Here is a 23,362-nt window from a genome sequence, read left to right on the forward strand (position 1 = left end):
ATCTGGAAGAAAATTAGGTTGAAACAGTTGAAAAACCTGATTTCAGGAGAGGTAATTATGGGGAACTCAGACATTTCTTTTAAGGAATTTGACTGGAAAGACTTGCTGTTAGGACATGAAGTAAATGAGATGTATGTCAAGTTTTGTGAAATATATGATAAAGTCACACAAAAATTTACACCAATGCAGAGATGCAGAACTAGGAAACAGAATTGGTTCAATAGAAATTGTGAGAGGGCCAGAGACAAAAAGACACAAAAATGGAATCAATATAGGAAGAGGCAAAACCCCCAAACATACCAGCGGTACAAAGATGCGAGAAACAACAACACAGCAGTGAGAAGAGAGGCAGAAAAAAAAAATTGAAAAAAGGATTGCAGACAAATTTAAAACAGAACCCGGCCTATTCTATAAATTCATAAACAACAAATTGCAGGTAAAGGATAATATTCAAGAGGTTGAAAATGGGAAACGATTCACGGAAAATGAAAAGGAAATGTGTGAAACATTAAACGAAAAGTTCCAAAGTGTGTTTGTACAAAGTGAAATCTTCAGGGAACCAGACACAATAAGAATTCCAGAGAACAACATAGAGCACATAGAGGTGTCTAGAGACAAAGTGGAAAAAATTCTCAAGGAGCTAAGTAAGAACAAAGCAGTTGGTCCAGATGGAGTTTCACCATGGGTTCTGAGAGAATTTGCACCCGAGTTCAGTATTCCACTTCAACTGATTTTTCAGGCATCCCTGTGTACAGGAGTTGTAGCTGATGTGTGAAAAAAAGGCTAACATAGTTCCAATCTACAAAAGTGGTAGCAGGGAAGACCCCCTCAATTATAAACCTGTATCATTGACGAGTGTAATAGTCAAAATATTGGAAAAAATAATTAAAACTAAATGGGTTAACACCTGGAGAAAAACGATATAATATCAGACAGTATGGTTTTCAGTCTGGAAGATCCTGTGAAACGAATTTACTCAGTTTCTATGATCGAGCCACAGAGATTTTACAGGAAAGAGATGGTTTGGTTGACTGCATTTATCTGGACCTAAAAAAGACTTTTATCAGAGTTCCACATAAGGGGTTATTCTGGAAACTGGAACATGTCAGAGGGGTGACAGGTAAGCTTCTAAAATGGATGAAAAATTTCCTAACTGATAGAAAAATGCGGGCTGTCAGCAGAGGCAATGTATTGGATTGGAAGAATGTCACAAGTGGAGTACCACAGGGTTCAGTTCTTGCACCAGTAATGTTCATTGTCTACATAAACGATCCATCAGTTGGAATACAGAATTATATGAACACGTTTGCTGATGATGCTAAGATAATAGGAAAGATAAGAAATTTAGATGATTGTCATGCCCTTCAAGAAGACCTGGACAAAATAAGTATATGGAGCACCACTTGGCAAATGGAATTTAATGTTAATAAATGCCATGTTATGGAATGTGGAATTGGAGAACATAGACCCCACACAACTTATAAATTATGTGAGAAATCTTTAAAGAATTCTGATCTAGGGATAATTCTATATAGAAAACTATCTGAATTGTTTCTAAATACATGGATAGCGAAATACTAAAGAAATTGTTCACAGTTAGACCAAAGTTGGAATATGCAGTGGTTGTATGGTGCCCATATCTTAAGAAGCACATCAACAAACTGGTAAAGGTGCAAAAACATGCCACTAAGTGGCTCCCAGAACTGAAGGGCAAAAGCTACGAGGAGAGGTTAGAAGCATTAAGTATGCCAAAACTAGAAGACAGAAGAAAAAGGGGTGATAGGATCACTATGTACAAAATAGTAACAGGAATTGGTAAAATTGATAGGGAAGATTTCTTGAGACCTGGATCTTCAAAAACAAGAGGTCATAGATTTAAACTAACTAAACACAGATGCTGAAGAAATACTGTATAAGAAAATTCACTTGCGCAAACAGAGTGGTAGACGGTTGGAACAAGTTAGGTGAGATGTTGAAGGCCAAAACGGTCAGTTGTTTCAAAACGTTATATGACAAAGAGTGCTGGGAAGACGGGACACCACAAGCATTGCTCTCATCCTGTAACCACACTTAGGTAATTACACACACACATCACAGAACACAACACACACACAACACACCCGGGAATTGAACTTGTGTGCAATCAGTGAGTAGTGAGCCAGCTGCACTGAACACGCTATCTGCATGTGTCTAACCAAAAAAAATAAATGTTTAAAGTAAGCTGCAAAGTATAGCATTATGTCTTGGCCCTGAACTAAGGGAATAAGCAATGTTTGACCATATTCTTGTACAGTTCATGTATTGAAACAAGACATTGTAACTGCTTTATTCAGGCTCTGTGGGACGAAGGCAACTCTGGCGTAGACCCTCGCGTTTCAGAAATGTTAGCAATGCAAGAAGAATTGCGACAAAAGAAAAATGCTCTTGAAGCCCTCATGAAGCGTATGGGAAAGTCTTCTTCACTCAATATGGACAATATATCAGACAACATCTCCGACAATGTCTCTGAGACATCCGACAGGCTGGATGGTGGTAATGGTACAACTGCTACCTGGGGTACAGCTGGGCTCCATGATTATTCTGATAATCATTATCAGCATTCTAGGTATGGGTACTGTTTAGTTTCTTGTACAACTAAGCTGGCTTAGTATCCTTTGGAAGTACTTGTTTCATAATCAATTTATAAATTTGAAATATAGTCTTTGTATGGTATTAGACATTAATATAATAGAATATAAGGTATTCTTGTTCCCTACCGTAAGGGAGTGAGCTTGTTCTTCTGGGAAATTAGTGTCAAATTGCATGCTAAAATTTATTTATTTTTAGATTGTGGGTGCTACAAGTTGGTCTGTCTTAACAGGCTCTTTCTTTTTCTTCTACAGTTTACCATGAAATAAATTTTTGATTAGTGAATGTAAAGATGATGGTAATGGTCATAAACAGTAAATTAAGGAACAATCCAGAATGTCTTGAATGTCTTAAATAATTTTTGTCTAAGGAAAATGAACTGATTTCAAAGGATATAAATTACTGCTTTGCAAACAGTAAACCCATGAAGTGACCTTTAGAAGGAGATTTGAGAATTTAATTAATGTAATTAGGATCAATACTGTGTAAACAGCTCAAAGTTAAATGGGTGAGTGAGAGAATATCTTGTTGAAGCAAATTCATAAATTTCTCAGGAAGATCATAAGGAAATACATTACTGAATTTAGTGTCAGAAATGAATAGTCTTTCACTGAAATTAACTTTCACTTTAGTATTCAGAAATAAACCTTAGTACAGTATTGATAAAACATTAAGAAAACTGTGGTAATGCAAAAGAAGAGTACTGTACATATTGGGAAGGTTTTATGATGACAGTAGGGAATGTAAAGGCAAATGAAGTGTGTTTAAATGGAATAACTATGGCATTTCTATCGTGAACGTACCTGAAGAGAAATTCCTAGATAAAATTTTATCAGTGATATAAGATGCAGTGTGAGTGCAAGATTAATTTGGCATTTAGCAATGATTTTTTTATTATTTATGGGGATTTATCTGCAGTGATGAAGATTTGATAGAAGAAGAAAATGATGATGGTGAGGCTCCCACACGTTCCCATCGCCGCTCTCAACAACCTTCTGGTCAACCCAAAGACCGCAATCGCCACTCAGCAACCCGCCACCGTCGTCGTCAGGACTCTGGACGTTTTTCAGTTAATAACCTGACCACAGCCCACTCTGGACGTCCCAAGCACAATCGTCTTAGTGCGTATTTTTCAAGCATGTTATTTATATTTTTATTTACATGTTATATTTTGCCAGTAATTGCAGCTCTTAAAACTTTAGGAATTTGGTATTCTGTACATGCACATACAGTGGAACCTTGGTGTAAGAATTTAATCCGTTCTAAGAAATGCAACGTAACCTGAATGTTTGCACACTGAATCGAATTTTCCAATAAAAATAATATAAATTGAATTAAACACGACCAAAAATATTAACTTAAAAATACATTTTATACAGAATACTAACTGCACTTTACCTTTATTGAGGACTGTCGTTGGCATATGGAAAACACTGAGGAGGAGGGGAGGTGTTTATATTTGGAAGGGGAGTCCACTTCCATTATAACATGAAGCAGTGATGACATTTCTGGGGTACTCTCTCCTACATTTTGCAGGCATACCACTAGGACCTGGTTGTGGCTCACTGGTTGTTTGTCTCACTAAGAATCTGTCTAGAGACACTTGTTTTTGCTTATGTTATAACAATTATAAACAAATTTAAGATTAAAAATGTTAACACAATGGCTTGCTACAGCTTTATCTGAATGAGTTTTTTCAGCAAACTTTACAGTTCTTTCCATACTGCACACACATTCCTTGCCAGATCAACCACGTGCATACTGTCTTCACTTTTACATTAAGACATTATGCACCTGGTATTTATATTTATAAACAGTATTTATATTTATATTTATGACAGTATTTATATTTATAAATAAATATCTCATTTTTTAAAAGTCATCCTCACAACTACTTTCTTAGGTTGACCTTTAGCACTGAATTTCGTGGGACCCATGGCATGATATATATGATAATAAGAACATAAGAACTTATATGTTATGCAACAACAGAAAAGCAAAAAAATTATGACTTTTTCACTGATATTTCAAGCACAGTTATCACTAGGCAGGTACAATTGTAAACTGATGTTACCGACTCAGACAAGTATGAATGAACAGTTTGTACTCCGGAGCAAACGTACACAGGAAAATTTCCAGTGTACAGCATATTTTCCAAAGAAATTTTCATCGTACACCGGAAATTTTGTATTCAGAGGTAATTGTACACCGAGGTTCCACTGTATCAGCTATTTCATTATTTCCAAGAGAAATATATGGATGTTTGTCTTAGCAAATATTGGTGCTTTGTAGGATAAGATTTAGTGCTGAATGGGCGATTGCAAGGATCCAAGATGTACAAAAGAAGAGTTGATAATGATCTTGGTGACAATAAAAAAAGGAAATTTGAGTGTCGTGTGGGATGTATTAAGACAATGCTAAGAATGCCAAGTAAGTGTGTGAATTACACAAACTGATAATAGATTGGGAAAAATTATTTGATAGGTTGAGGAATATAAAATAGCTGTTAGTGAAAAGAAAAGAATGAGATTTACCAGACAGACGTAAGTAAGAGAGAGAAAGGCAAGAAATAAATACTGCAAGGAAGTGCATCAGGAAAACTGATGAATAATTAAATGAGAATGGTAAACAATATACTTGGAAGAAAGTTAAATGTTGAAGAGTAGATTATAAATAGTTTTAGAGAATACAGTACAGTACTCTGAAAGTCTTGAGTGATAGCGATGAAAGAAATGCAATCTGAATGTGATTATATTTAATGAATGTGAGATGAGTACAAGAGCATGTAGCAGCTGATATATCTGTGAAAGGTTACCTTGAGGTGCTGGGAAGGCCTCAGGAAGGTACTTTTGAGGATTAAAGTACCCTCTGCCCAGTCTCTGACCACGTATTTTTGTTGGTGGTCTGGTCAACCAGGATGTTGGACAACACTGCTAGTGGTCTGACACAAAAGTTACAACTGTAACAAGAGTACTGTTGCTACATGAACCCAAGGGACAACAGAGAGTTTGTGGATCAAATTATAATGCGAAAACGAGAACTTGGAAGGTCATTAGTAAAATTGGATGCTAATTAGTTGAATGGAAGTCAGGAACATGGTACATAAAAACAAATAGACTTTGATATACAGTATTTGTATTGGGTATGCTATTTAATAAAGCTTAAAAATCTGACTTCTCAGATTGAACCTGAAAATATTTTCTAAAATTTTTGTGTAATGGGGAGAGTAAAAATTTTAGATGCATTTAACCCTCGACATGCGGCTACATTAACATTGTAACCTCACCTCTGCACAACAAAAAAAGTAAACATAGAATTGTTCTTATGGAAAGTTATATTTGCATGCAAAAAGTCATGAAAAGACAAAAATCAAATTCATATATTTTCTGGTTTAGTGAAGCGTACCTAGCACCCAGGTGCGAGATCAGTGTATCTGTCAGCACTGGAGGTGTAGTTTGCCAACATAGTGGAGGAGAGGATTCAAATGTGCAACTTAGATGGCTTTTCTGTTGGTTGCTTGACTTACTGGTTTACACAATGTAGTGCTTGTGTTGAGTAACTTTATTAATGTTCAGTACACATAATACTCAATCATTAATTTTGTCAATTATGTGTAGGGTTACAATGTAATATGTACAGATAAATTGCATGTACAGTAAGCTTATTCCTGTTACAAATCAAAGGAAGTGTTTTGTAACTCGTCTCCTTTGATGAGATTTTGTCTGGGGAATGTCATCCAGTAATAAATTCAAACACTGATGGTAAAGACCAAGCATTAATTTGACTATAATCACAGACCCTTAGTACTGTATAGGATAACTTCAGCACATAGTAAGCAATTACAAAATGATAGCAGAATTTTCTGGGGGGAGCCCCGGAGGCTCCCCGGAGCTATCCCAGGCTGATATGCTAATGTCAGACTTTGGCATCAGTCATGTGTATGGAGTTCTTAGGCCTACCGGGGACCACGGCCAGAACCGGGCCCCCTCAGAGAGGCAAGGGGAGCAATGGCCTATAGAAGCCCCCGTGTAGTTGGAAGCATTCTATGTCTGCCATCGACCGGAACAGGCACCCAGAAAGGTAAGCGCCCCAAAACAAACCCCTATTCTGGTTAAAATTGCTACCTAATACCGAACTAGTGGATAGAACTCCCCAACCGAAAACAAGCAAATTAGTGTGACGTCACACACTGCCGCGCCGCTGTCTGCGCAGCTCCCCCCTCCCCGGGAGGGGGAAGGGGGAGCCCCAGACCCCCCGCGCCGGCTACCCACACCTCAGTTCTTGAGGCTGATGCTATTGGCGGTGGTCGTGTGCTCTGGCTCCGGTGTCGCTACTGCACTGTGCTTTGAGTGTGGTGTTAGTTTTGTGGGTGCGAGAGCCAGGAGTTATCTTCAGTACTCGGGCTGCATGCGCCTAGGGCTGCCTTCCCTAGGTGCCCTGTAAGTACTGCCCTTGGGGCTTGGGGCCACCTTCCACGGGCTCCTCGGGGTCTGCCTCTGCTGGTCCGTTTTACCTTTCGGTTTTTCGGCCGCCTGTTGGGCTCTTGGGTGTTCTGTTCTCCCTTGTTACCGGCAGGTAAGAGGCAGTTTGCACTGGTAGGGGCGCAGGGTGCTGCTCAGCTTGTAATTCCCGACATCGCGGCCGGCTCTGTTCCTTGGGGTTCGCTGTCCTCTTGCGGGGTTTTGTTTTTCTTTTTGTTTTTGCCTGGTGGGGGGTTCTGTCATTTTATTCAGTTTGTTTTTGCCCTTCCACTGTTCTCCTCGGTGGCGCCCCCTGCTAGGTCCCCGTGAGTGTACACGTCCCTGGGGTTCAGCTTTAGAAGTTTGCTTGGTAGTTTTGGGCGCCGGTTTGCAGCACCCTGCCTGGGACTACCTGAGCGCGAGTCCTCTTAAAGTAAACGCTCAGGACCCTGGGAATCCCCTAGGGGGCGCGTGGGTCCGATGGATGTGACCCCGGAGTCCCCACTCGCTGTGTGCGAGTTTGAGGGTTGCTCGGTCCCCTTGTCTCAGGGTGACCCTCATTGTTTTTGCCTCTGCCACGCTGCCTGTTGGGTCGGTGATACTTTCGACCCTGAGTCCTGTGAGTGTTGCTGCTTGCTTGTGACTCAATTTACCCAATCCTCTGATGATTCTCTTCGGGTACAGGCGGCATGTGCGTTGCAGTCTCGGTTTCGTCTGTTGCAACGCGCTCGGTTGGTTGCTTCCCCGGATGCCCCGGGGCTGCCCCGCTTTGCTTTTCGAGACCCGGACTTGGGGGTGGGGGTCGCTTCGATCCTGGTTCAGTCCGCACCTCCTCGTCCTTCCCCTTCTGTTCGTTCTGGTCCCCCGCCCCTGCTTCCGGCCCCGAAGCGTCTGAGGGTTTCGGGGTCGGAGCAGGGGTTACTTGATCTCGAGACTCGGGCAGCTTCGGGGGTTGCCCCTTCCGGGGGGGCGGCAGAGGCATTCGAGTCTTGTCTCCCGGCCGAAGCTTCAGGGTCTGACCAGTGGGCCCCCCTTCCTCCAGCTTTTCCGGCTGCTCCGTCCTTGTCTTGTGGGGTCGGGGCTTGGGGAGAGGACTCGGCCTCGGGTCCTGTGGTGACGGACCTCGCGGCTGGGGAGGGGCTGACTTGGGGGCCTTGGGCCCCGCTGGACCCCGCCTGGGTTTTTCTTCCCACTGAGCGGGGCTTATTGTTACAAGGAGTGGGGTTTTCTTTCCCCCCCTCTGCGTACGAGTTGGATTTGGTGTCGGCCCCTCCCCGGGTACGGTTCCGTGTTCCCCCGGGTACGTCGGTTCCGTCCTTCCGGAGGTTTTCGGCTTATCGCATCCAACCTGGTGTGGTGCGAGCGGCCTTTGCAGCTTACCTCCTGCGTGACCCGGATTATGCCTCGGAAATGGATCCGTCCACGTTCAGGTTTGGGACTTCGTTCCCTTTCTGGCTCCGTTACGAGGTTCCGGAGTCATCCTGGCTAGCAGACTGCCCCTTGTTTGGTCTGGATTCCTGGCATTCCTTCTGTCGTTCCCGCACGCTGGAGTGGCGGGAAGCTTCCACGGTGCTTCAGGTTTTCCTGGGGGGTGAACTTGAGTACCTGAATGAGTGCTTGTTTGCCCCTGCCCTTCCCCGCGATGTGGGCGTTATTCAGCTCCATGTGCAGGTTCCCTCCCTTTCGGCGGCGCTCGTGGCGGAGGACTTGCGCGCTCGGGGCCTTTTGTGTTCGGCCTTGCGGTTCTTTTCCCTCCTGGAGCTGTCTTCGGATTGGCTCGTGGAGGATGTGGGGACGCTTGGGTCCGTCCCGGGGTCCGGCACCTTGTCCTCGGCTGCGCGTTCGTCGGCTGCCTTGTTGAAGCTGTTCACGCCGATTTTGCGGGATGCGGTTTCCCTGTTCTATGCTTCCCGTCTCGCGTGTCGGCAGGCGGTGCTGGGTTCCTCCGTGGAATCTGCTTGGGCTCTGGCTCTTAGGCGTTCTTCACCTTTTTGTCCTCTCCTGTTTGGGGAGTCGGCCGTGGCGCAGTTTATTCAGGCTGCGTCGGCGGCTTGTCGTCCAATGTCGGACTTGTTGGTTTTCCGGGGGTCCCGGGGTGGGTCTTCCCGGAAAGGTCGTGCCAGGGCTCGGGGTTCCTTTCGTCGTGGTAGGCCTCTGGTGTCAGGTTTGGGGTTGGCTCCTCCTGCGGACCCTCCCTCGTCTGGTCGGCGCGGTGTTCGCGCTGTGCGGGGTTCTGGGTCTCGTAAGGGTCGCCGGCCCTTTCGCGGTTTGCCCCTTTGACGGGGCGATGGGGGGGCGGCTTGCGCTGTTCGCCCGCGCCTGGTCCCACGATTCGTGGGCCTTTCGGGTCGTGTCTCGCGGCCTGCGGTGGCGTTGGGTGGCCCCTCCCCCCTTTGGGGGGTCGGGGCTGGCGGGGCAGGCTTCTTCCCCTGCGCTCTGTCGAGTCGTCTTGGAGTGGGTACGCTTGGGCGTCGTCGAAACGACGTCGTCCCTCAGATGGGTTTCCCGTCTGTTTCCGGTTCCGAAACGGGACTGCGCAGACCTGCGGTTCATTCTGGACTTGTCCCGTCTGAACCCCTGGGTTCATTGCCCCTCCTTTCGGATGACTACGCTGTCTCAGGTTCGGCTCCTCTTGGAGCCGGGTGCTTGGATGGTGTCCCTGGACCTCCGGGACGCTTATTGGCATGTCCCGATTCATCCGCGGTTCAGGGACTGGCTCGGTTTTGTAGTGGGGCGTCTGAGTTACCGCTTTCGTTGTCTCCCGTTCGGGTTGAACCTGGCACCTCGCGTGTTCACACGCCTTACACGGGTTGTGGTGGCTCGTTTGCGTCTCCTAGGTGTTCGGGTGTTGGCCTACCTCGACGACTGGCTGGTTTGGGCTCCCAGCCAGTCAGCTTGCTTGCTAGCCAGGGATTTGGTTCTTTCCCAGCTCGCCGGGTTCGGGTTCTTGGTGAACTGGAGGAAGTCCCATCTGGTTCCCTCTCAGGTTCGGACTTGGCTGGGTCTCGTGTGGGACTCTCGGACCGCCTCCTTGTCTCTCCCTCCGGAGTCTCTCCTGCGGCTGCGGTCCCGCCTTCGTCTGTTTCTGGAGGGCCCTCGGGTCACCCGGCGGTTGCTCGAGGGGCTGTGCGGGAGCCTGAACTTCGCGATGGTGGTCTACCCGCCGGGTCGGGTATGGCTTCGACGGCTGTTCTGGTTCCTTCGGGGTTCCCCCTTCCGCCTCTCTCGCGATCGCAGAGTTCGACCCCCGGGGGACTTGCGTCGGTTGCTGCGTCACCGGCTTCCTCTTCGGGTTTTTCGGGGTTCAGTGCCTTGGCGCCTACCCGAGCCCTCGCTCGATGTGTACACGGATGCGTCGTCTCTCGGCTGGGGTTTTGTGACCAGTGCTCACCAGGCCGGCCAGGGGCGTTGGGATCCGTCCTTCCGTCGAGCTCACAGTACGGTGCGGGAGTTCGCGGCAGTGTGGTTTGCTCTGGGGAGGATTCGGGTGGCCCGCGGATCGACGATTCGGCTCCATTCGGACTGCTCTCCGGTGGTTCATTGCCTGAACCGCGGGGGTTCGATGCGGTCCTTGTCTCTTTGGGGTTGGTCGCTTCGGGTGACTCGTCTGCTGAGTTCTCGGGGTTTGGCTCTCCTGGCGGTTCACGTACGGGGCGTGTCCAACGTCTTGGCCGACGCCCTGTCTCGCTTCGTTCCCCTCTCCACGGAGTGGACGGTCGACGACGAGTCCTTCCGTTGGCTTTGCCAGACGTTCGGGCGCCCCGAGGTGGACCTCTTCGCGTCGGCGTGGTCGCGGCGTCTTCCCGTTTATGCGGCGCCCTTCCCCGATTGCGAGGCCGTCGGGGTCGATGCCTTTCGGCTCGACTGGTCGAGGTGGGGGTTCCTGTACCTCTTTCCCCCAGTTCGGCTGTTGCTCCAGGTCCTGACTCGCTTAGAGACTTACCAGGGGAGAGTTGTCCTTCTGGCCCCTTGGTGGCCGGCCCAGCCTTGGTTTCAGGCGCTGGTTGCTCGGTGTCCGAACCCGAGGGTTTTCCCGCGGCTCCGCCTCTTTCAGCAGATCGGGCCGGTACGTCACGTAGCTGGTTCGATCTTCTCCTCGAGTCTTCGCGTATGGTTTTTTTGACTCGAGTCTATCATCATCTCTATGGTGATCAGGTGGCCTCCTTGTTGGTGTCCCACCTGAGGGCTTCTTCTCGGCGGCAGTATGAAGTTTCCTGGCGGTCCTTCCGTTTCTTTTTGCGTCTTCGTCGTGTTAGCTCCTTGTCTGTTCGGGTGGTCTTGTCCTTCCTCTCGTGGTTGTTTCAGGACCGTCATCTTATGCCTAACACTGTCGCTTCGTATCGTGCGGCGCTGGCGGAGCCGCTTCAGCTTGCTTTCGGTATCGATGTTACGTCTGCGCCGTTTCGCAAGCTGTCTCGTGCATTGTTTCACCTCCGGCCTGCTCATGCGTCGCCTGAGCCGTCCTGGTCTTTGGACAGAGTGCTCGCTTTCCTTTCATCTCCTCGTTTCGTTGTGGCCCCTTCGGTCCAGGATTGTTTTTCCAAGGCACTTTTCTTGTTGGCTTTGGCCTCTGGGGGTCGGGTAGGGGAGCTTCATGCTCTCCTCCGGCGCAGGGGTTTCTGCTCTTTTGGTCGTGGTGATAGTTTTGTTCGTTTGCAGCCGTCTCCTTCTTTTCTGGCGAAGAATGAGACTGCTGCGTTCCGGAGGGGTCCATGGGTGGTTGATGCTTGGTTGGTCAGGCCGGGGGTGCATCATGTTTTGTGTCCGGTTGCGGCGCTACGCCGTTATTTGCGCGCCACAGCTTCTGTGTCCGGGGACGCGCTGTGGGTTGATCCGGTTTCCCTTCTTCCCTGTTCGCGGGTTCGGGTCTCTCAGGTCGTCCGCAGGGTTATTAGGTCTAGCCGGCCTGCGGTCTATCCCCGTGCCCATGACGTTCGTAAGTTCGCGGCTCTTGCTGCCGTCTTTGGGAATATGTCTTGGTCTGATATTCGGGCGCGGGGATTTTGGCGGTCGAACAGGGTCCTGGCTGCTCGGTACCTTGTGAATGTCCCTGGCCCTCGTCGGGCCTGTGTTGCTTTGGGTCGGCGGTTGCAGCCAGTTGTCTCGGCTTCGAGTTGAGGGGTGAGCGACGACCGCCTCCCGGGTAAGTCCCTCTTTTTCTGTCTGTGGGTAGTTAGCTCCGGGGAGCCGACGGGGCTCCCCCCAGAAAACCAGCGTTGAATGTAATGAAACGCCATTTTCTGGGTGAGTCCCGGAGGCTCCCCGGCATCCCTCCCTCCCTCCGGTCGGCGGTTTTTCGCGTTTTTGACATCCAGCCTCAAGAACTGAGGTGTGGGTAGCCGGCGCGGGGGGTCTGGGGCTCCCCCTTCCCCCTCCCGGGGAGGGGGGAGCTGCGCAGACAGCGGCGCGGCAGTGTGTGACGTCACACTAATTTGCTTGTTTTCGGTTGGGGAGTTCTATCCACTAGTTCGGTATTAGGTAGCAATTTTAACCAGAATAGGGGTTTGTTTTGGGGCGCTTACCTTTCTGGGTGCCTGTTCCGGTCGATGGCAGACATAGAATGCTTCCAACTACACGGGGGCTTCTATAGGCCATTGCTCCCCTTGCCTCTCTGAGGGGGCCCGGTTCTGGCCGTGGTCCCCGGTAGGCCTAAGAACTCCATACACATGACTGATGCCAAAGTCTGACATTAGCATATCAGCCTGGGATAGCTCCGGGGAGCCTCCGGGACTCACCCAGAAAATGGCGTTTCATTACATTCAACGCTGGTTTTTTCATTGGTCTTATTTAACTCCATTACATCCATGTAGATGTATTACAACCATACTTACATCACTGTTATTAAAACAGGGCTGTTATAATGGGACTTCAAATGACAATAACCATTATTGCCCAGATCAACAAATGCCGACGGTCATATGTTGGGGGTTAAAAGGAACAAATAAGTACACCTCATACGCCAAGAAATATGACACTTTAGGTAGATATTAAGATTCAAAACTTGTCTGCAGGGGGAAGTAGTGTTCCTAAAGCTTCATGGGAAGCAGTGGGCACTATGGAAGGGGCCAGCTTCAAGTCCCCCTCCAATACCACACTTCAAGCACACCAGACTCTTGGTGCAGCACTCTCTCAGGTAAATATATGCTTTTATTCTGGATATTTACTCAATCTTTTGTTTGTTTGAAATGCAGCTTAAGGTGTAGAAATAGTGTTTCAAAATACAGTGGAAGATAACTGTTGTATCAAGTCTTTGCATGGTAAAGATATTATATTATACATAAATGTGTGATTATTATGCCATACACATTTCTTGATCTTGTGTCTAGTTTGGTTGGTTAGGTTTGTATCATTGTATTTGTTGAAAGTTCTGCAGTTGTAATTTTCATTAGCATTTAAATTCTCTGCATTTTCACTTGCACTTAACTTAAAAAGTAATTATGGTAATTGTTTTCTTCCATCAAATTGTTTTTTAACTTTTGAATTCAAATTTATTGCATTGACTATTTGGAAAATTTTCTTGCAATATTGTAGGAGTAGAACAATCAGTATAAAATATTAGCATCAATGTAATGATCATACATAATTAACACTTTCCCTGCCTCGGCAGGCGATCCGCCGCTCACCTCAAAGTCAGCCGAGCGGGTGCTTGTGAACTCAACACCACCCACAAATGTTTATACTCTTTTCAACTTTCTGACCTCAATTTTCATGCTACATCGTTCAATTTGGTATCAAATAGTTCACAATAGAATGCTCTAAAGGAATATGTGCATATAGGAACATATTGCTCCAAGGGAATATGTGCATTTAGGAACATATTGCTCTAAAGAAATATGTGCATATAGGAACATACAAGTCTCACTTTCCTATACTTTAGACCCACATCACACCGCAAGGTAGGCCAAGCGCTCACCACCACACAAAAATGTTTATTCTAATTTTTAGCTTTCTGACCTCAATTTTTGTTCTATGTCGATCAATGTGGTATCAAATTGTTTGCAATACAATGCTGTAAAGGGACATTTGCATATAAGGACATTTAAGTCTTACTTTTCTATACTTTCAACGAAAACTCAAACACTTTTCATTATTCGTGTTTCTTTCAATGCTTTTGTAATGGATTGGCTCTGTTCTTGATCAGTATCTATCTGATTTGCAATCAGATAGTTAATTTGCAGTGTTTATAAAGCCAGTAGCAACAAATGCCTGAGATAAAATAACCAGAATGGGGAAACTTTTCGACTCAAGGGAAGGCCGTGGCTGTCACAAGCGAGGTCACGTGAACAGTAAGCATTCAGCGTGGGGGGGGGGGATGCCCACATGGCAGGGTCAGGATGCCACATGGGGTATACAGAGAATGGGCAGATATTAGCGTACATTTTAAAACAAGTCCCATAGTATTCGGACAATAAATGGAATTTTTACAAATTTAAAAAATTAATGACGCTTACTCCGTATTTTGGTTTTCGTGATGGAATATGTGGCATTGGGCAGTGAAAGTCTTAAATGAATGTTTGTTGGCAAAAAAAAATGAAATACAGAAATTAATTGTGTGCAATTAAGCCGGTCGGCTTAATTGCACACAATAATTGCACACAGCCTAATCGGCTCCCAGCCTAATCGAGCTGGGAGTTCGGCCGAGCGAACAGCACGCTAGACTTGTGATGCTGTGGTCCCGGGTTCGATCCCAGGCACCGGCGAGAAACAATGGGCAGAGTTTCTTTCACCCTATGCCCCTGTTACCTAGCAGTAAAATAGGTACCTGGGTGTTAGTCCGCTGTCATGGGCTGCTTCCTGGGGGTGGAGGCCTGGTTGAGGACCGGGCCACGGGGACACTAAAAGCCCTGAAATCATCTCAAGATAACCTCAAGAATTATCTGGATTTTAAGATTGAATATTAGGAATGATTTATTCTTTATAGTCTGCTGTAGGACAGTGGCAGGGTGACAGTTACAGTAGGAATGTGCTGCAGTGCTCTCTGCTGATATTTGTTAAGACTAGGCACAATGAAGGAACTAGTTACACATAGTAGTCTTTTGTTTAACATAACATTAGTTTAATTGTACAATCATTTTCCAGCTGAGCCAAGTACAAGGAACTATCAACAACCTGCAGGAGAGTCTACGGCAAGAGCAAAATCAGGTTCTAGGCTCTATCCCTAGTCCTTATAGCCAGTTTTTGCCTCAATATGTTTCTGATCTCCCATCTGCTGGTGTGACACCCTCGTCCTTGTCAAATATTTCTGGGATTGGCGTCACTACGAGTGGAGTTCAGGCCCTCACTCCCATGTCTCCATATGCTGGATTGGGATCTCTGGCTATGGGTGGTCAAGGTAAGGGTTACAATTGTATTTTATAGAAAGTAGTTATATAAAAGAGGATAATATAGTATTAGAAATGCAGATTGTTTGCTTGAAAGACATTAGGAAATTCACCAAAATTATGTTTGAGATTTCCAGGCCATTTGGTTGCTGGTCTGATCCACCAAGCTGTTTGATGCAGCTGCTCACAGCCTGACATATGAGTCAGAATCTGGTTGATCAGGTATAATGTATAAGAATCTACAGGATTAAAGTGTGACCTATGTAATATGACATAACTAGAAATTCCGGAAAATTTAGTTCTGCTTATATCTCTATAATTACATACATATTACATATCTGTGGCTATTATTACAGACTCGTGTGCTTTCTGGACACAACTTACCCGGAAATTATAATTTCTAGTTTTTGTGAGATCCAAATAAAGCTTCATATGACATTGTTGAGTGAGCATTCTGAATAGAATGTGTGATAAAGTGGTGAGAAAGAGTGGTAGCGAGACATCACAGTGCTTGTTTTTGCTTGTGGTATAGCGCTGGAGTGTTCATTTCCGTAATTTTCTTGCATGTGTCGGGGGACAGGCAGCCAAAGTGTATTCTTACACAGTGGACCTATATCGAGGTCCCCCCCCCCTCCCTCCCCCCCTTCCTCCCCCCCCCCCAAATTACTGACCCCACCCAAGATGCAACCCCACAATAAGTTGACTAACACCTAAGTACCTACTCACTGCAAGGTGAACAGAGGCATTAGGTGAAAGTAAAACTTGCCCAATCATTTCTGTCCCACCCGGGATTCGAACCCGAAATTCTCGATTGTGCGTCGAGAACGAATCCAACTGTACTACCGGGACCCTAATATAGCAGCTAAAATATACTCTATTTTAGATCTGAACACTATGCTCCATGTCACCTACAAATAATTTGTCAATGGTGGCTTCTACAAGTATGAAACTTGAAAGAAAGCATTCAGTGATGACTTTTGAGAAGAAAGTTGAATGAATAAAGAAGGTGGAGAGTGGCAACTTGGGAAGTGTTGTGGGCATCAAGTACCAAGTTTCAAATATTTTACGTATTGATAGCTCTGGAGCTTCAACTACAGTATATCCTTCAACTTTGCAAACAGACCAGAATTGCTCATATTAATGAGCACAAACAAAATACTTTAGTAAAACTATTCCTATCTAATTTTCTACATTTTCTTGTAGATTTTCAGGGTGACGAACCCTCTATACTTTTCCAGTCTCGGTTTGGATATGTCTGGAAAGCATGTGGTTGTCTGCACCTTTAATAAGAAGATTAACCTTGTTATTATTCACAAAAGGTAATTACCGTATTTGCCGGCATATAAGACACACTCTCGCATAGGACGCACCCCTATTTTACAAGGATATTTGGAAAAAACTATTTAAGTATGTTTCATCTTACATTTATTGAAAGATATTTTAATGTGGATTTTGTACCACAACTCTTACCTCCTCTAAGATCAGCTTTGGTGTAGTTGTTTATATTTTGGGCAAGAGAATTGCTATACATGATGTGAAACTTATATATCTGGATATGATGTTTTGTTGTTGCATCAGGTCACCAGCCAATCCGCCTGCTCGAACAAACCCAGACCCCCAGCCTGCCCTGCCTGCCCACCAACCCACCCACCCAACCACCCAGCCCATCCACCCATTGTGGATGGGCTGGGGTGGGCCGTAGAAGAATGTGCAAAAAAGCTAGTGGACCATCTGGAGTGAAAGAACATTGTAACACAACATCAGCATGGGTTCAGGGATGGTAAATCATGCCTCACAGGATTAATTGAATTCTATGACCAGGCAACAAAATTTAGGCAAGAAAGAGAGGTCTGGACAGACTGCATATTTTTGGATTGCCAGAATGCCTTTGACACAGTACCATATAAGAGACAAGTGCACCAGCTGGATGGAGGTGCAGGCAGGAGTGAAAAGGAAGGTACCCCACTGGGTAAAGGAGTACCTAAGCAACAAAGACAACCAGTCACTGTGAGGAGTGAGGTTTGGAGTGGCGAGGCATCACCAGTGGAGTCCCACAAGCCTGGGGGCCTGGTCGCTGAGTGGACGGCGCTCGGGATTCATAATTCTAGGTTTAGGGATTGATTCCTGGCAATGGTGGAAACAAACAGGCAGAGTTTCTTTCACCCTGATGTGCCTATTCACCTAGAAGTAAATAGGTACCTGGGCGTTACACAGCTGCTACGGGTTGCTTCCTGGGGGTGTGTATGGAGGAAAAAAAAAGTTGATTGATTGACAGTTGAGAGGTGGGCCAAAATAACCAGAGCTCAACCCCCCACAAGCACAACTAGGTGAATACAGGGATGAGTCCTTGGACCTATACTGTTTCTGATACAGTATATGTAAATGATCTCCCAGAGGGAATAAACTCGTTCCACTCAATGTTAGCTGATGCAAAAATTATGAGGAGGATTAAGACAGAGGAAGATAGTATCAGGCTCTGTGGACTAACAGTACATGCTTTGTGGTTGATCGAGTGGTTGTGCTGGAGCCTGAACATTGCCTACATGGTTTTGCCATTGGACAAAACCATTTGGGTCAGGGTTTTACTCTGATTCCAATGATTTCACTCATTTTGCCTCCACTGGGACCCTCGGGTTCATGCACCATTTATTCCTTGCTGGCTTTTGCTCTGCCGGTTTCCTTTTCAGGCTTTTCGAGGTTTGATTCTGTGGCACCTTCATCCCCTTCCCGTTGCTCGATGTGTTCACAGGCAACTTCGGCCCCTGGACTGAGAGTTTGGTGACCAGTGGTCACCAGACCTGCCAGTATCATTTGGGGGTCCTCTCTGTCTGTTAACATGGGGAGCTGGTATCTCTGGTGGTGCTGCCACCTGGAGATGCCCAGCTGTAACTAAGCGGGGTTCGATCTAACCACTGGGAAAATTTTTGTAGTCGTTTGCTGCTTCGTCTCATTCTCTTGGTGAATCATGCAGTTGTATTTTTTGCTTCACTTACTTTCTGGATGCTTTCTTGCTGAAGGTGATTGTAACAATGCCCTGCTACCTGCATTTCTATAAGGGGGCTGTGGGCTGGGTATGTGCCGGGCTGTGGTGGGTATGTGGTCCTGCGGGCTGCTTCAAGCAACAGCCTAGTGGACCAAACTCTCACAAGTCAAGCTTGGCCTCGGCCCGGGTTGGGGAGTGGAAGAACTTCCAGAACCCCATCAAGCAGGGGCTGTGGTCTGGCTTTGGTCTGCAGTAGGTGATTAAGACTCCTAGGGCTAATGTGACTTAATTGTATGAAGCTATCTCCATACAAGATAACTATCTTCATATGTTATGGCCTCACTAAATGAATAACCGGGTTCTTTTACATCAAACTTTCTATCGGCAAAAAAGATTTGCCTCTTCTTACTAGATCCAACCCGAATTTAGTTGGGAAGTTATTATGAACTGGCATTAATAGTCAATTCAATGAGTTATAGGGGTAAACAACACAAAACAAAACCATCATCATGTGTACTTCTTAACTTTATATACTTATTACATATGTATGTAACATAACATTGCAGGTGTCACTTTCACACAGGACACTACAAAAAAACTTTTGTGATCTTCTATTTCAGCGAGTCCACTTCTATCTTCTATTGTACAACACTCCAGGTACCTTCCCTGAGCCATTCTTTTATGGAACTCTCACCAGCGAGTCCACCTTTCTCAATAACTCATGGGCCAGTCCTCCATGGTAGCGTCACAGTGACTGTCAAAATATCCCTTGTACTCTCCAGCAACATGCTGGCTGCCTTCTTCTAAAAGGCTTCAGCTATAATAAGCCTTAACATAGAGGACAGACCGACATTAATTCCATCTCGTAACTCAATTGGGTCCATCCCGGGTTACGTCGGTCAAATTACCAATACTTCGCTGGTTGTCATAGACAAATCACCATCTCCACCGACTTGGCCCACTTGTTCCCACTGGAACAAGTCTTGAGTTCAGGACTGCCCTGGGTTAACTGATTCCTATTGACCAAGGTACCACCTACATCCCTTCTGAGTAGTAAAAGATGAATAGTAAGACGGAAACTACACAGGTGTCAGCCTTCCACCGGGAACCGAAAATGGGGTTGGGTGCATTCCTTAGATGGCATTGACATCGTCACATCAAATTTTCAGCAGAATCAGATATATTTGCAACTCAAAGTATGTGTGTTGTCAGTACAGCATCATGTCAGTCACCGCACCTTCATTCTTCTGTCTTCCCTTGCTGTTGGAGCAGCTTATTTCATATTCTGAGGGATAACATTCAAATTAATTATTTGTAATATATTCCCTTTCATCGCTAAGATGTTCCAGGTCCTTCAAAGTCATTGCAATTATGCACAGCATCAATGGTCCCTCGCACTGTCATGCTGTGCCAGACATGGTGTGCATCTTTTTACTCAGGCTCAATAAGGAAACAAAGGCTCTGAACTGATTTCTAATTTAGCAAACAATTGCTAGAGGTTTTGTGTAAAAAAAAAAAAATATTGAGAATTGGTGGACAGCTCAGATCACCTCCAGGGAACTTACACAAAGTGGCCGGTTAGTTGAAAAGTCTTGCTGTTGTTAGGATGGAATGTTATTGCATGTGGATATTGATAGATAATGATAAATTAATCTTTCTTGGCAGTTGGAAATGAAAGCAGTGGACCATTAAACCAGCAGGTGATGATGGGACTCCAGCAGTGTTTCTCGCAGCTCCACCTCCACTCGCTAGAAATCCAGGCCCTAAGCAAGCACCTTCAGGTGAGGCGATCACTTTTCTTCCCGCCTTACTTCCCGCCCTACCAGTGAGGGCTAGTTGGGCTGGGCACGACTGCTGTTGCTTCTGCTTCTTAGACTTTACATTACAGGATTAGATTTTTTGTGAAATGTCTTGAGAAGCAGGAGCTTCTTGTTGGTAGTGATAGCTACACTGAAGTGAATGTCATTACTGGCTAAAAAAAAAAAAAAAAAAAAAATAAAACTATTAATATACAGTATTTGCAATAGTAAGAGTAATAAAAATTAACCAAGAGTTGTGATCATTCGTGTGGTATATTTTGCAAAATTATAAATAAATAAATAAAGTTAACGAGGCTGGCGATGTTTGTGTTCTAACTTCAAAACATCTGTTTTACACCAGACTCTTTGTGCAAGTTTTCACCAAAGTTTATCATAGTAGAAGTACCATCACTAAATCTAATGCCTTTTAAATTTGATATTAAGAAATTTCTACACCATGATGTAATCAGACTAGTAGTAACTGTCAGCTGTTTTTTATATATAATATAAATAATGAGTAGTTTGCTTATACATCATTAGATTCTGAAGGTCATTACAGTCTTGTGTTCTTTCTGGATTGACATTTGTGAGTTTTGTTCAAAAATATATGTGATAAAACACACTCCAACAAGCAAAGATTGATTTAAATGAAAGCTAAATAAGAGGGAGCCAATTACTGAAATACATGGGGCTTGCAAGCCATGAGATGCCACTTGAAATCTTTGGTAGACAAGGTTAAAGATGAATATCTGTTAATGACATACTCAGAGTTACATACTCTTAATGACATACTCAGTCATGCAGAGATTCCATATTTAGATAGCCTCTTTCACCTCGGGTTTCCACTTTGCTGAAAGGAAAGGTGGTTTACAAAATTGTCAGGTATGTTAGGTTTTCCATATATAGTGAGCTCTGTGTTCTTTGGTTAATATATTGGTATTTATTTTGAGAGATAAGTTGGCTGTGCATTCATCATAATGTAACAGCATTCAGCACCTGTCACTGACCTATAAGGACTCCTATACATTTTGATTATGCATTTCTTGGAATAATAATGTTATTTATAATTTGTGAATGTTTAAATTCAATCATATTATGGTTACCTGTTGATTCCAACCTGTATTATTATTTTTATTTTAAGTTATTATTATTATTATTATTATTATTATTATTATTATTAATCTATATTCTATAGCTTGTGATCCCCCCTCCTTTTTTTTAAATATAGTTACTTTTGTGACTACCCCATAACATTGATTCATTTACTTCCCATTGCAGCCTCTTGCCCATCTTTCCAGTTATAGTAACTGCTTGTTTACAGTGACTGCCATTTAGCACTTCTATTGTATTAAATATAATATTTGTACAATTGATTGCTACAATTTTTTTTATTTTTCACAAAATTATAAAGAGTGGGGAATGGGGGGTGGGTAGTGTCCTCCTACAATAGGATGCAAAGTTCATGAAAATTCTTTGCATTTGCTCTACTGTTACTTCTCGTTAGCCACCTCACCCAAGTGGATCATCATTATTGCCACCTCACCATAAGTCACCACCACCATTAGCACCTCTCAGTAAGTAAATTGCCATCATCATTAAAACATTAATCTTTATAAATCTATGGATGCGTTGGATGGTGTTTAAGATTATGATAACTTGTATGGGTAAGTCAACCTTGCCTACTATGGTAATGGTGTACTGTATTGCTTTTGACTTTGTCAGGAAATCTTTAATGGTACGTAATATAACATTAAATTATTTACTGGTACTATCTTTACTGTAATAGTTTTCTTATTTTTATTCATATGCCAGATATAGGAGGGTAAGTGTACAAGTCTCTGTACATTACAGTACGTAATGTACAATTGTAATGGGTTATTGGAGGTCAAGGAAGGAAAGAGTTATAGTCAGTTGCCATCATTTTAATATTTCAGTTCATTTAATTGGAGCAAGGAGGCTTAAGAAAGGCTTGTCAATACTCTGGATAATAGATATAGTATCAAGGATCTATGAAATCATTTGAAGTTCCTATGGTATTTATTTTGTTGCCAATTGATATATAACAAATAGTAACAGCATTGCCTGGTAACATTGGCCAGTAAGTTCGTGCGTCACAACTCAGGTTTATAGTTGAGGCGTGTATGGAATAGCACAGACCTTACTTCTTGCATATACTATATTTATACAGTATATACTGTATCTTGTGTTAAAGTTAATTTTGAATACAAATACAGTACTATTTTGATGCGAGGGTTTAAAGTGATGGCTCAACTTTGTGTTATATTGAATTGAGGTTCAAATTTTGTTTGCATGAAAATGCAATAAAACTCCCCCTATGGACAGTGGCTTATAATTGTGCGAAATGCGGTATGTCACTAGAGCTTCCTTCTGTTTCCTATATGACCTTAAAGTGATCTTATTATCTCTTATTATTGAATCTTAGTCCTGATTCAAACATGCTGTTCGCCCTTGTGTTGAGAGTAGTTTTTTGTTTTGTCTATGTCCAGACTATAACTTTCTTTACCCTTCTCTCCCCGTGATTTATTACTTTACAGTATTTTTCAATATTTATGTGTAAAATTTTCTTTATGGAACAATTTTTTATTCTGCAACACTTCATAGTAAGACTATATGAGAGCGAGCTACCATTTGTCTATTATGGAAGCTTTTATCCATCTTATATCTAGCATACCTGTGTTAGCCTATTGGGTTATACAGTAAGAGAGCATCTCAAGTGTAATATTATTATTTATTATTTGCACATAATTGTTTCAATACTGTATCTGTATTCAGTATACTGGTCGTTTTAATTTTCAGCTTGTACAGTCCCTGTGTATGAGATCGTAAGACAGATTTAACATGATATTATACATTAATCACCATAATTCTAATTTGAACGTTGAAAAGAAAAAGATTCCATTAATTAAATTTGTAATGCTTCTTTTTAATTTGTATTGTATTTGAAATAATAACAAAAGACAATGAATTTAACCAGTTATTAACTTTTTCACTTATTTCACTATATTAATCTACCAAGAGTAAGAATATATTAATAGCATTGCAAAACTTTTATGATAGGACAAAAATTTCAAGTGGTGGAAGGAGATTGAACAATAGATATTGGTAATCACTGACTTCGTATATGGTGATCAAAGTTAAGAAGGCATGTAT

The 23,362-nt window shown here is 44.0% G+C and overlaps 1 protein-coding gene across 1 annotated transcript in view; it reads left to right on the forward strand.

Moving 5' to 3' along the window:
- LOC123755365 (serine-rich adhesin for platelets) overlaps window positions 1-23,362 on the forward strand; it is a 190,702-nt gene that overhangs the window by 76,069 nt on the left and 91,271 nt on the right. The window contains 5 exon segments of the mRNA XM_045737920.2: window positions 2,334-2,605; window positions 3,547-3,749; window positions 13,100-13,221; window positions 15,168-15,420; window positions 20,058-20,173. Coding sequence (XP_045593876.2) covers window positions 2,334-2,605; window positions 3,547-3,749; window positions 13,100-13,221; window positions 15,168-15,420; window positions 20,058-20,173 — 966 coding nt within the window.

This window comes from Procambarus clarkii, chromosome 20 (assembly GCF_040958095.1).
Source record: "Procambarus clarkii isolate CNS0578487 chromosome 20, FALCON_Pclarkii_2.0, whole genome shotgun sequence".
NCBI classification, from domain to species: domain Eukaryota; kingdom Metazoa; phylum Arthropoda; class Malacostraca; order Decapoda; family Cambaridae; genus Procambarus; species Procambarus clarkii.